The sequence below is a fragment of the Megascapheus bottae genome, chromosome 14, assembly GCF_031878675.1.
Source record: "Megascapheus bottae isolate mThoBot1 chromosome 14, mThoBot2.hap1, whole genome shotgun sequence".
In the NCBI taxonomy this organism is placed as follows: domain Eukaryota; kingdom Metazoa; phylum Chordata; class Mammalia; order Rodentia; family Geomyidae; genus Megascapheus; species Megascapheus bottae.
Genome location: NC_143522.1, coordinates 23,260,015 through 23,272,940, shown reverse-complemented (window position 1 = coordinate 23,272,940; position 12,926 = coordinate 23,260,015). Strand labels below are relative to the sequence as shown.

General features: G+C 47.4%; 1 protein-coding gene and 1 long non-coding RNA gene across 3 annotated transcripts; one reads left to right on the top strand and one right to left on the bottom strand.

Moving 5' to 3' along the window:
- Nucleotides 1-2,432: 2,432 nt before the first annotated feature.
- On the bottom strand, nt 2,433-10,548 carry Calm1 (calmodulin 1). Of its 2 annotated transcripts, XM_090344698.1 has the most exons (6): nt 10,347-10,548; nt 7,634-7,664; nt 6,581-6,724; nt 3,956-4,062; nt 3,490-3,625; nt 2,433-3,359 (listed from the first exon to the last, which is right to left on the bottom strand). In XM_090344698.1, the coding sequence occupies exons 1-6, from the start codon at nt 10,347-10,349 to the stop codon at nt 3,331-3,333; spliced, it is 450 nt and encodes a 149-aa protein (XP_090200824.1). In that variant the 5' UTR covers nt 10,350-10,548; the 3' UTR covers nt 2,433-3,330. The 2 variants fall into 2 exon arrangements, with proteins under 2 accessions (XP_090200824.1, XP_090200823.1); XM_090344697.1 differs by lacking the exon at nt 10,347-10,548 and having other exon boundaries at nt 7,634-7,670.
- Nucleotides 10,549-10,714: 166 nt separating this feature from the next.
- LOC150054811 (uncharacterized) lies at nt 10,715-12,418 on the top strand. Its single transcript, XR_016537661.1, has 2 exons — nt 10,715-10,897; nt 11,282-12,418. It is a non-coding gene; the product is annotated as an uncharacterized LOC150054811 (long non-coding RNA).
- Nucleotides 12,419-12,926: the final 508 nt, after the last annotated feature.

The following is a 12,926-nucleotide window of genomic DNA, read 5'->3' as shown; positions in this document are numbered from 1 at the left end:
TTTATTGAATACAGTGCCAGGTTTATAAATAAAACTTATTTACAATTTCCATAGAGTTGGTCCCCCATCAGAGGAGGTGGTTAAATCTCCAAACAGTTCATCTCAAGATTTACACAAATGTTCAAGCACATCTCCTTTTCCCAAGAGCCACGGTGAAAGGTAACTTTGGTAACAAAAGAACCACCCACCATCTTTGCTACAGAAGTGTTGAAAGAACATTATCATAGATTTGGAGAAAGAACACACACTCCACCCTATGCCACTACCTTCTTACTCCAAGGGAAAGACAGCAAAGAAATCTGTGTCCTATGGGACAACCTCAAGGGATAAAAAAAACCACGGCCAGCTGTAGGGATAGATGAAGACATGTTAGTGGAAATCTAGTCACTGCCAAAAGGGGAAATATATTCAGGATATACAATAAATAGTTGAAATGAATCTAAGAATTGAATGAACGTAAGAGTAGACTTGACCAAATTGACATTCTTTGTTAGGAAGAAATTTCCAAGATGCTGAGGGGCTAATAATATGCGATTCCTCTCATGTAACAGCAGTGCTAGGCCTAGAGGACAGCCATTCCTTACAATATTGTTACAAGTACAGTCGGACATGCATTTATAAAGAGAATATAAAAATATGTACAACAGCTCATCTTCAATGTGTTGAAGTCGCCGAAAGACACCAATTAAAGTGTGCAAAAATTTATTTTGTCAAAAAAAATTTTTCAGAAAAAGCCTTTTCTGGCAACAGTGCATTGAAAGCCCATCAGAAGAATGGAGATTCATTTGCTTTGCTTTATGCCTACCCTGGCCTGATGGAGAACCAAACTAAGAGAGCATTTGCCAAGGACTCAGCAGTTTCTTATGGCAAGTCTCGAGGCTAAAAGCAGGACACGAGTTAAACTAGTCACTTTATATATATATAAATATATGTATATATTTATAGAGTAGTTAGAAGTAGGGGCAAGATTTTTCAAGGTGCTACCCAACTCCAAGGGTACTGCCAAGACACCCAAGCTCTTTTCCTGTGCTGCCACTCAGCCCAGGCCTGGAGGGTATACAGCTGAAGGGCCTGGCCTCACCTGGGCTCCACACCAGAACTCAGTACTCCCCAGAGGGGTAGGGTTTCTGGTTTCCATGTAGGATCCTAGCTAACACCGATAGAAAATCCAGTGAGAGGACAAGAGATAGGAGGGAGGTTTTTGAAAATAAGCTATCACCACCTCCCATCCCAACAACTAGCCCAAGGTCCACACCTGTGTTTTTTGACATCTCCCCACCCCCAAGCCCCAAAAGAACCATTCAAACCACGAGTTCCTGGCAGATTCAGGTACTTGCACAAGCCAACAGCTCATGGTGTCAACCTATCCTCTAGCAGACACCCAATCCAAGAATTAGTAGCAGCACATGGGCAATGTCCCCTTCTCCACCGCTCTAACCCACCCTTCTGGCAGAAAACCAAACAAGCTACAAAATGCCAGAAAGACAGGGAGTAGGAGAGGGGGAGAGAAGCCGAGGGTCTCTAATCGGCCCTGAATGCACCCATTTGGCTGCCAAGAGCTTCTCACTGCCTCGCTAGAAACCTGCCACTGTTTCCTAGCAAATCTAGACCACACACACACACATATGCTGCAGCCCAAGCTTCTTGCTAATAGGCCCCTTAGTGCCCCCAAAAATGTATATCCAGTCTTCATGTCAAAAAGAGAATGCCATGCTAAATGCAGTGTGCTTTTAAGGGGGCTTTTTAAATGGACTAGCGCCACGGCGGACACCAGCACAGCATGTCTTGAGTTTTGGTTACAGGTTTATAATTAGACATGAAATTCATTCTGGACTAGAGTTTTCCTTTCAAGCCACAGGCTTAGCATTAGTTCCACATCAGGACAAAAAAAAAAAAAAAAAAAAGCAAAGTCAAGTCCAATTAAAAAATATATCAACAAAGAGTGGCTAAGGTGAAGTCTACTTATGAATTAAAAACTGCATCAAGGTGACTGGTAGCGTCTTTCAGGCATGGAGACTGGTGTGGGAAAGGATTACCGCTCCTACCACACAGCGAGGATTGAATTACACACTAAATCATGTCTCCTGCACAGATGGTCTCAGTAGTTACATAAAACAGGTAATCAGCAGCACAATTAATAACCCCTAAATACATGCTTCAGAAAGTGGGTATTTTTTCTCTTGAGAGCTTGACTACCTGAACAGATTAAGGTACCATGATTTGCCTCCCCCCTCCCCCCAGTGCAACTAGACTTATGAGGCCATAAACAATAAAGCAAATCTGCAATCTGCTGTTTTTAGGCAAGGTGTTAGGCTCAGAGGTTGGTGCTAGGAAAACCAGGAGGGAAAGAGACCCAACATTGGGCTGAGGGCCTCCCCTCTAACTGCCTTGTCCCCCTGTAGATCTCAGCTTTACAAAGCATTTAACACCACTTTAAGTTAATGGTCTTTTTATTGGGGGAAAAAAAAAAAAAAAAGACTAGCATTTACAACTTGGAATGGACGTAAATTGTAAATTTCTTGAACAGCATTGGTGATGGTTGTGCTGAAGTCCACAGCCACAGCCTACTCTGCTGGTTCCAAGTCATGGTTCTGAGAGCTTTCAGAGTCCAAGAATGCTCCTGGTAAAGATGCCTTCTTAAAAATGCGTGTGACTGGTGGGCAGTGGACACCCACTTCACTTGAGAGCCATGGAGACAATGCTAAAACCAACAGACCAGACACGCCACCAGGGTGTCACTGTTACCACAGACTGGAACATGTGGGAGGACAAGAGGACCTTCCCGTGACTGGGGCTACATCTCAGGCTCACCCTTCCCCCATCTTCCACACATCATCCTGAGGTAAACCAATTTCAAATGTGTCTTGTTTTCAGTAAACCAGCTAGGACAACTGATACTAACAAATTGAACTAGAACCCATTGGAGTAAATTTTGAATTTTTTTCATCTTTCGACTTTAATACGAATGCCTGACTGTGCTCAATCGTCAAGCTGCATGCATGAAAAACTGGCCAGCCCAAACAGTGTATTAATCATTAGCAAATGGAACTGCAAGGAATCCACTAAGTGCTTCCTTATCATTAAGGTAGAACAAGTATTATATTGTAAAACTCAAGTGTAGCTTCATCTTTAGGGGACAGGACCACCAACCAATACATGCAGATTTTGTGTGTGTGGACAGAAGGTACTTTTGACATTCAGTTTTGCTATATAGAAACAGAATGAATAAATGAACTTTTTCTTTTTCTTTTCTTTTTTTTTTTTTTGCAAGAGGTAAGTAAAAGATTCAATTTGATTCTTCTAGGGGGGGAAATAGTTGAAAGAAGGTCTTCATTTTGCAGTCATCATCTGTACGAATTCTGAAAAGACAAATAAATCATAACTTTTGTTATCCTCAGAAGCAGCTTTAATGGATATAGGCATCTGCTTGGATACACATCCTAACAGTAAGGTGGCAAAAAGCTGGGCTGGGGAAATGCGGTGTGTTACCTTCATAGTTGACTTGTCCATCCCCGTCAATATCTGCTTCTCTGATCATCTCATCTACTTCTTCATCTGTTAGTTTTTCTCCTAAGTTTGTCATGACATGGCGTAGTTCTGCTGCGCTGATGTAACCATTCCCATCCTGTGAACATTCAGCAATTGTTACGGATGGTGGGTGGCAGTGGTTGAGGTTCTGCCAACTCCACTCCCACCAACTCCGCTCCTATCTCCAGTTCCCACTAAACAGAAGCAGTGTAAGAACACAGAAATCAAGGACTTTCAAAAACAACACTGACAGTAACAGGAAATTGGTTCAAAATTCTTCTCTACTCTGCATCCTCATGCCCAATGAAATACTGAAATCAGATTATGTGGAAGTGAGACTAGAGACTCAGGCAGGCTAAGTATCTCACCTCTAAGTGGAAACCCAAGAAACTGCCTTATGAACCGCCAGCAACACAGATGAGATTACCTTGTCAAAGACTCGGAATGCCTCACGAATTTCTTCTTCACTATCTGTGTCTTTCATTTTTCTAGCCATCATAGTCAAAAACTCTGGGAAGTCAATGGTGCCATTACCTAAAATTAAAAAACAAAAAGTTCGTGTAAGTATGCACTGCATTACCATTCTGCAATAACAACTCTTGAGTCAGTATGGGCAGTCTCGATTCTTGTTAGGATACTTACGAGTTGGTACTTACTAAGACACAAAACGTTCAAAAATGTCATGGTGTCATTCACGATTCAAGTAATAATTTCACAGGGTAATCATCAGCACCCAACATAACATAAGCAAGATACAAAGGAAACTGCAACCAAGATCAGGACCAGAGGGGCGGGACAGCTCAAGAGGAAAGGGACTCCTGACCTGGTGCCTCATGCCACCTGGCCCTCAGGATGACCTGTCCCGGCTAAGACCACTCAGGTCCAACTCTATCTATCCTTGGCAAAAATGCCAGGAAGGTACAAACTGCAGGAAAAAAATGACAGTTATACCACTGGCCATGACTGCATGAAAGCCTTCTCTGAGTATACTTTTTCAGTCGTCATACGTTAAGTAATCTTGTTTTTCTCCCATCTCCGGTCTTGATTTGGCGTGGGGACTGAACTCATGTTAGGCATGCTCTCTCTCTCCCAATGAGCTACATCTCAGCCACCAACTCACCATCTTACTCCCCCAGTAATGGAAAAACACAAAGCATTTCACAGCTTAGACTGTTCATATTCAGAGGAATGAGTCAAAAGAACCCACTCTATGGCCAGTAATCCAAGTGGGTCCCCCACACTAAGAGCTGAGCATCTCCAAAGCCAAGCCTGAGTTAAGTGCAAATCAAATTAGAAAAAAAGTCCTCAGTTACATATGTCCACCAGTACCTTTAAAACAGTGTTAACTCTGGGACTAGCCTTCTGAGCTCAATGGCAGAACACCTGCCTATCCTGTGCAAGGCCCTGGGTGTAATACACAGCATGGGAACTGGGAGAGGAAGGACACTCTTAAACGTCCCAACTTTTAATTGTCATCAGTGTAAAACAAAATTATCTTAAGTACTGTCTCAAAACCATACAGAGATGTCCTTAGGTACCATCTATTTACTGCATACACAGAACTCTTCCACACAATCTGAGAACCAAAGGCCAGCTTTCCAGAGTTCCTGCAAACAGAAGCATCAGGCAGTGGTTCCCATATGGCTAATCTCCTCAACCATCAAACCAGACAGACAATGGACTTCTTTCACTAAAACAATTCTTAAGGTTGAAAACCATCTTTAGAGGTAACTTTGTAATCACAGAAAGAAACGTCAAAGAGCTTATCAAAAGGTCTACTTTTATGTGTTTATTACAAGACTAATTCGACTGTAGTATATTATGGTACCCTATTTTTCTTAATGGCTCCTACAAGTCAATCATCTAGAAAGTAAACTCTACATCGAACTGTTTATTCCTAGCTCATCTTTTAGAAATGTATTTCCTACAATCATATGTAGTACATAAATGGAATATACAGGAAAAAAAACCTGTGTCATGTAGGGGAGGGATGCTTCAAAACCTACTAGAGAAAGTTAGGCAAGTAAAGCACTAGCATCCACCCACTCTCAGAATCTATGGGGACAGCACGTTCTTCCCGTTCTGACCTTGACCTTGCAGAGCTTCCAAGATCTCTTCCTCTTTCACCATGCAACCCACTTCAAATTGTATAGAATCCTTGTCAGCAAGCACACTCATATTGCACTTAGTTTTATGGGAACTTTTTTTTTCTTGTGCTGGTCCTGGAGATTAAACTTGAGACCTGGGTACTGTCCCTGAGCTTTTGTGCGCAAAGAGAGCAATCTACCACTTGGACTACAGCTCTACTTTTAGCTTTTTGGAAGTTAATTGAAGATAAGAATCTCACACTTTCCTAGCCAGGCTGGTTTTGAACTGTGGTTCTCAGCTCTCAGCCTCCTAAGTAGTTAGGATTACAGGTATGAGAGTTACCAGTGCTAGGCTTAGGTTAACTTTTAAAAGTACACTCTCCCCACTACACTCGAAGGTCTCACCTCTTGAAAACAATCTTGTTATAAAAAGCAGATTCTGTGGCTATTTATCTTTACTCCCTCCCCAGATCTCAGTGCAGACTCATGGTTACTTGATATAACATGTGAAATGTAGGGCCTGGAGTTTAGCCTAGTGGTAGAGTGCTTGCCTAGCATGCACGAGGACCCGGGTTCAATTCCTTGCTACCACATACACAGAAAAAAGCCAGAAGTGGTGCTGTGGCTCAAGTGGTAGAGCTCTAGCCTTGAGAAAGTCCAAGGACAGTGCTCAGGCCCTGAGTTCATGGCCCAGGACTGGCAAAAAAAAAAAAAAAAGATTTGAAATGTAGGTCACAGCAAGCAGAAAAACAGCAACATAGTGACGATACAGGAAACGTTCTAGACAGTGAGTAGGGTGAATGGCAGTCCCATAGTCTTCTATTTTAATGTCAAGGGCCGAAAGGCAACCATAGAAAGGAACATTATACACTGGCTTGGCTCTGGGGACCTGAAAGACCACCTTTCAACAGACCTGAACTTGAACGACAAAGCACTGGGCGCATTCATAGCTCTGCAGTCCTTACCATCGGCATCCACTTCATTGATCATATCCTGCAATTCCGCTTCTGTTGGGTTCTGACCCAGTGACCTCATGACAGTCCCAAGTTCCTTTGTTGTGATGGTGCCATCACCATCTTTATCGAATAAGGAGAAAGCTTCCTTGAATTCTGAAAACAAAAGTTTACCAGTTAGAATAAATATGTACCCAACCCAGCCACAGGACACACTTCCCTGAGGCCTGCCAAAACAAGCTGCCCAAGCTGTGGGAGTTATCAGAAACTGCCTTGGTCTTTACTGAAATAGGGTAATAGTCCTGTTGGCCTGGCCTCCACAGAACTGCCCATAAGCTAAACACTGCTCCTGATAGATTCCACATGTTTGAAGAAGTCTAAGCTTGAATGTGCTTACATCAGTCAAGTCCAATCGAGCACATGAGTCCACATATTTCCTTTACAGTCTCGTCATGCTAACTTCCCACAGTGGAAGAAGCTCGTGCCACAACAAGAAAAGGTTGTGAATGTATACATTCCAAGGAAAACAGCATGAACTGTCACATCACATTCAGAATATTTCAGAAGCATTCCTGGTTTCTCCTTCCCCAATGAAGTGGTGCCAACACTCATTTCACCCATTCTACTTAGGATAAGAAGCAAAAGCTTTCCAAGTAGATTAATAAAAGACCTGTGACACACAGGAACTGTAAACTCAATTTCTGAGTAGTAGGAGAGCAACCTCAGCATATGCAAAGCTGGGTACATGGAGAAACAGTCAGACACTCCATACAGTCAGGTAACATGAGCAATTTTAGTTCCACTTTTTTCCATGTTATCTCCGAGACACTGGAATAACACCTGACCTAAATGTTTCTTCCTGTTTATCTCTGAAATAAATTCTTAAGGGGCTAGCAGAGCAGTTCATGTGGTACAGGTCCTGCTTATCAAGTTCAAATCCTAGTACCGTTAAAAAATAAAACAAGTTCTTAGAAAAATATTCAAATCGTAGGAGGAAACAAGGAGACAATAAAACAGTCAGAGCCTAGCTCCAGCCTTCCAGAGACTTCCCAGTCATTAACTTACCAGCAATCTGTTCCTCAGTCAGCTGGTCAGCCTACATGGAGAAAGAAAAGGTTATAATTCAATCCAGGGTACTTCAGTTGCCATCTACTTTCTCCAACTAATTCAAGTCAATCTTAAAAAAAAAAAAATCAGCGGTTTGACAGCATGAGTCCTGCCACTTAAAGATGGTGCTGAGAGCAGAGGAAACCACTTGTGCTATTTTGTCAAGGCTGATAAGGAAGGGACAACACTGTGGGCTTCGTGATTGCCCGGCCTAACGCCTGGCGGCTGGGTGCTGGGTGCCTGATGTGGAGATGGCGCCTCTAGCGGTGACAGGCGGCTCCACACCGCGGCGCCACAGCCGCAGGCTGAGCGGGAAGAGCGCCACCTACTGCGCCAGACACTGCGGTCCCGTTTCCAGCCAGGATCCCAGCCCAGAGGGCGGCCAGGCCACCACCGCAGCCACCGCAGCCAGGATCAGGATCCGGTCCAGGAACAGGCTTTTAGCGCACCTTGCTTCAAGCCCATGAAATCTCCAAACTGGCGTTACATAATGGCATTCGGTTGGATTAAATGGGCTTTCATATCCATTTTATGAGAAACAATTAAGTGGAAGAAATACACAGCAGTGGGCGACCCCACTACCTTTATTTCTGTGTTGTCAGTAAATGCTTTTCAATCACTTAAATCAGGCAGTTGAAAGTCTACCGTTTGCAATGGCTGATGGCCTTTGGTTGAATTATCCTAACATGCAGACGCCAAGATAAAAATGGAACTTAAAAACTGTTGCTGCAAAACTGCAAAAATAAAAGTACACAGAAAATCGTACACAATAATTATGAGACAGCACCCGTTTTCTGGTGAAGAGGAGGCACTGCAATTTCTTGGTATTCACCCTACAGACCTATCTAACCCACCTACAGAATGACCTAAGAATGACTGAGAACCAACACCACTGCATGTGACCCAGGCCAGGAGGCAATTCTCACTTGCATTATTGGTCTCGCCTTATTTGGGCTCTGCACCATGGAACCTATGCCTCCAGACAAGGGAATCTGAGATCTCAAGGAGAGCTAATATGTATTTTCATCTTAAAGAAGGACGCCTAATGAAGCCAGGTGCCAAACAGAAAGTTTATGAAGTGGAAACTTTCACCATAGGAATGCTATTCCAATGGATTTATTGGTGGTGGCAGCTTATTTTGACCGTTTGAAGTGGGTCTTTCTTTTCGGTCACTGAGAAAGCTACCTGTCTTTAAATCAATGAGGATTTATGTAATACCCGGGCAACGACTATCTTGTACAACAGGAAGCGCTGCCACACCTCATAAGGGAAATGGTCATCTTGCTGGGGAGAAGAAGGATCCCACCTCCTCGCATCACTCTCCAGCTTCCGGACGTGAAAATCTCCTTCCCCTGCAGACATCGTTGGCCTCGGGCGCCAAAGGTGTTGCAGAACAGGGCTGGGAACTACCACCCACCCGGCCACGCCGCCGATGATGTCAGCCCGGCCGGCCGAGCGAGTTAGGGGCTGCGGGAAACACGCCCAAGCCGGCGCACGGCGGCCTCTGGCAATCCCGAGGCTGCAGCCCAGGCGGAAACGTGGAGAACGTATCCCCCCCGCCCCCCGCAGACCCGGGAGCGGCCAGGGGCGCGTGCCCAGGGCAGGCGGAGGGGCAGGGGGTGCCCCGGGCGATCCCCCCCGACCTCACTTCCACCCTCGAGTCCCGGGCCGCGGTCGGAGCCGCCAGCACCTCCCACTTGCTTCTGCTCCCCCCAGGCGGCGAGCTCGCCGCGCCGCCGCCTCCTCCCCGCCAGCAGAAACTTTGCGTCTCTCCTGGAAACCGAGCCGCGCGCCAGCTCCCTCCTCCCCCGCCCCCCCGCCCCAATTAGAGCGAGCCGAACGCCTCCCGCGGGAAGGAGCCTCCCGGCGCTCCGGGGCGCTCGCACGCCGCGGCCCGGGGGCCGGGGGGGCTGCGAGGAGGAGCCCACACCCGGCCACGCGCGGCCCGGCCACGCCGCGGGCCCCGCCCGGGCGCAGCGCCGCCAGCCCGCCGCTTCCGCCCTCCCCGTTCCCCACCCCTCGTCTTCCTGCCCCCACCCCACCCCTTCCCCGGCTCCTTCCTTCCCAGCCCACGCCCGCGCCGCGCCCCCCGGGAGGAGGGAGGGCACCCAACTGGGTCGGCGAGGGGGTGAGAAAAGGAGTGGGGGACTCCGGACGCCGGCGGCAGCTCGAATCCCGCGCCCGAGCAATGTGCGCCACTGGCTCACGCGGGCCCATTCATTCTCGGCGGGCGCCTGCCCCGCCACCAGCGCGGCGAGGAAGGAGCGTGGGGGAGGGGGACCGCGGCCCCGCCCGGATCCCCCGCCCCCCCCGGGCCCCGGCCGAGGCGCAGCGCTGCAGGCAGCCCGGGTGCGGCGCGCTGGATGCGGTGGGTGCGGGGCTGGGGTGGATGCGGAAGGAACCCCCCCTCCCCGCCATGCAGCTGTGCCAGAGGCCACAGCCCGGGGACAGCAGCCCAGGGTCAGGTCCAGCTCCCAGGGACCCATCATTTAACAAGGAGGCTCCCTGGCGGAGAAAACCGAGATGCAAATCCAAAATGCATCCTCTGCGTAACGCCGGGCATGAAGAGAAAAGAAACCCAGCCCCACACCCCTCCCCCCCCAAAAAAAAGACTGAGCTGAGAAGAAAATCTTGGGCAGCTGCTACGCCGGTTTTGCCGCTCCCGACCTACCATGGTGCGAGCGAAGGGAGGAAGAGCAGAGGGAGCGAAGGAGGCTGCACCAGCGCAGGGCTTGAGACGGCGGGGGTGCCTCCGCGGCTGCTGCTGGGGCTGCGAAGGCGCGGGGTGCGCTGTGCGCGGTTACCGCCGCCGCTGCCTGCGCCGCCGCCCGACTGCGAGTAACGGCAACGCGTCCACGAGACTCCCAGCGCCACTGCCTGAGCGCGAGCTTGCGCGCCGCGGCTTATATACGGTGCGCGGTATCCCTCCGCCGCGGCGGGGGCCGCCTGGCGCAGGGCGGTCCTGCGACGACCGGGCCTCGCCGCCTGGCCACGCCCCCCGGGGAGGCCACGCCCCCCGGTTCTCTGGGCCTCGCACCGCCGCCTGGGTGCGGGCCGCGCGGCAGGCCCCGGTCCCGGAGGCCCCGGGACCTTAGCGGCGTGGGGTGGGAGGGGAGGATGGTTCTCCGTGCGGATGCGGCGAACAAGGAATTCTTCCTTGACCCAACCTGGCGGCGGCCCTGGGTTTCAAGCTGTCTGCCTCTCCCCAGTCCCGCCCCACCTGTGAGACCCTCCCGCCTCTCCGGGTGGGGAGCTGCAGTGGGGGTCGGGGGAGCGGGGCGGCGGGAACCCCGGGGAAAGGCCTGCTCGCCTCCGGCTTCCCGGGAGCGGGGGTCCGCGCGGGGGCCAGGGCGGTTGGCCTTGGGGAGGAGAGTGGTCTGCTGTGTTGATTTTCCCGTTCCGGAGCGCTGTCTGCGGCTCATTGTGTGGGGTCCGTGAATTGTTTTTCAAGACAGCTGAACACCGATCCCCTGCTGTTTTGGTCTCGCCTTACTATTCATTCTGGCCCTTACTGAAATGAGTGTATTGGGGCATCTTTTTAATAGACCTTCAAAGCTTTAAAAAAAAAATTTTTTTTTTCTCCCCACAATCTTCCTGGGTCCTTAGGGGAATCAATCGTTCAGACACAAATCCATCCTTACGAGGAAGGAAAAGGACATTCAGGGTCGTGTAGGTGACAGCTGGAGAACGAAGACGGTTGCTTCTGGTGTGGATCTAGACTGTCACTTAACCTGCGATCTTGATTGTATCCCGGTTTAAAATAGGTGAATGTTGTAATTTCCTGCCCTTCTCCCGTTCTTCTGGAAACTAGAACTCTGTGTCCAGTTCGGATAGCACAGGACTGGTGCAAAAAAAAATATATATATATATATGTGCATATATGACAAAAATGAAAACTGATATATATGTGCCTATATGACAAAAATGAAATGCTGCAGTTTCTTTTCTTGCCAAGGCAGCACACAGAACTTGATCTTTTGTTTACCGAACCCGGCCAAGTAGCAGGTTCTTTTTCTCATTGGTTTATTCCACAGAAAGGTAGGTCGCAAAGTGTGTGGTTAGCAAACTGTGCTCCAAAGGCTTTTCTTGATTCTGTTTCCTGGCTTTGACAGAGTCTTCAGGAGTATGTTTTAGAAAGGATGGAACATATTCCGGCGCATTGCAAATGCCACGGGACTTCTTGGAATGACCTCAGACAAGATGTCAGCGTCTGTGGAACTCTGCTTACCGAAGTTCTTTCTAGAATGCCACAGAAAGGGTGAACCTGCTGTTTGCAAGAGAGGCTGGACCCGAAAGCTGCCTTCCCTCTGCAGAAAGAAAATATTCACAGATACATCTCCACAGAATAGTGCTCCAGTGCCCATAAAGAAGAAAGAGAATGGATGCGTAAAGTCATTTTAAAGCATAATCAATAATCCAGTGACTTAGGAGTCTACATGGCCAAACTCATTATCAAAACTATTTTGTTCCTAAGGGAATTTGCATTCTTCATGCCAGGTTTTTCATAGAGCAGTTAGTTGAATGCATTTTAAAATTCAGTAGGCATTGTATACGGAGGAAATAATAGCCTGGAAATGAAATGTGTTTAATTATTGAGGACCCATTTATTGCTGGTAGTCTTCCATTCCATGACATTTTTATCAAGTTACTACAATCTGGGGGGGGGGCTAACCCCTTCATTCTTTAATATTTTTTCTGTGTTAGTTAATGATGTTTCACCCAAATAAAGTACTTTGAATTTTTTTTCATGAGTATTTGCTAAAAAAAAAAACTATACATCTTAGAAACAGTTTCATTGTTGTAATAAAATTCCTTTTCCTGTTTCTTCCTATTTTACAGCCTAGAGTTCTCTTCTGGAAATTTCTTTAATGTATCAAAGCACATCTTAACTTTCAAGTATAGTAGGCTTGTAATGAGGTCATGCTTTTACATGGTTTTATGGCTACTTTGACACACTGAAATATAAGAAGGTCAAGTGACTTGCCCAAGATCTTCCCATGAGTCAGTGGTAGGGTATAAAATAGAGCTTGTGCTCTGGCTCAGGGGCTCTAAGATTATATATTGGTGAAGTCAGCATCTAAAACATTTCAAAGATACAATGTTAAATGTTTGTCTGTTTCAAAGACCAGATTCTTCTGACTATTGGCCACTGAGTTTGCTCATGATCAAATAGAATCCTTTACCTAAATAAACTTCCTGGTGTATGAAGAGATCAGCAATCTGGAAAACAGGTCACAATAATAATGTCACT

Excerpts from the sequence above, each read along its gene's own strand:
- Calm1 (XM_090344698.1), bottom strand. Across the intron at positions 4,063-6,580 it reads CAATGAAGTGGATGCCGATG|GTAATGGCACCATTGACTTC; the intron begins GTAAGGACTGCA and ends TTTTAATTTTAG. Across the intron at positions 3,360-3,489 it reads TGGACAAGTCAACTATGAAG|AATTCGTACAGATGATGACT; the intron begins GTAACACACCGC and ends TTGTCTTTTCAG.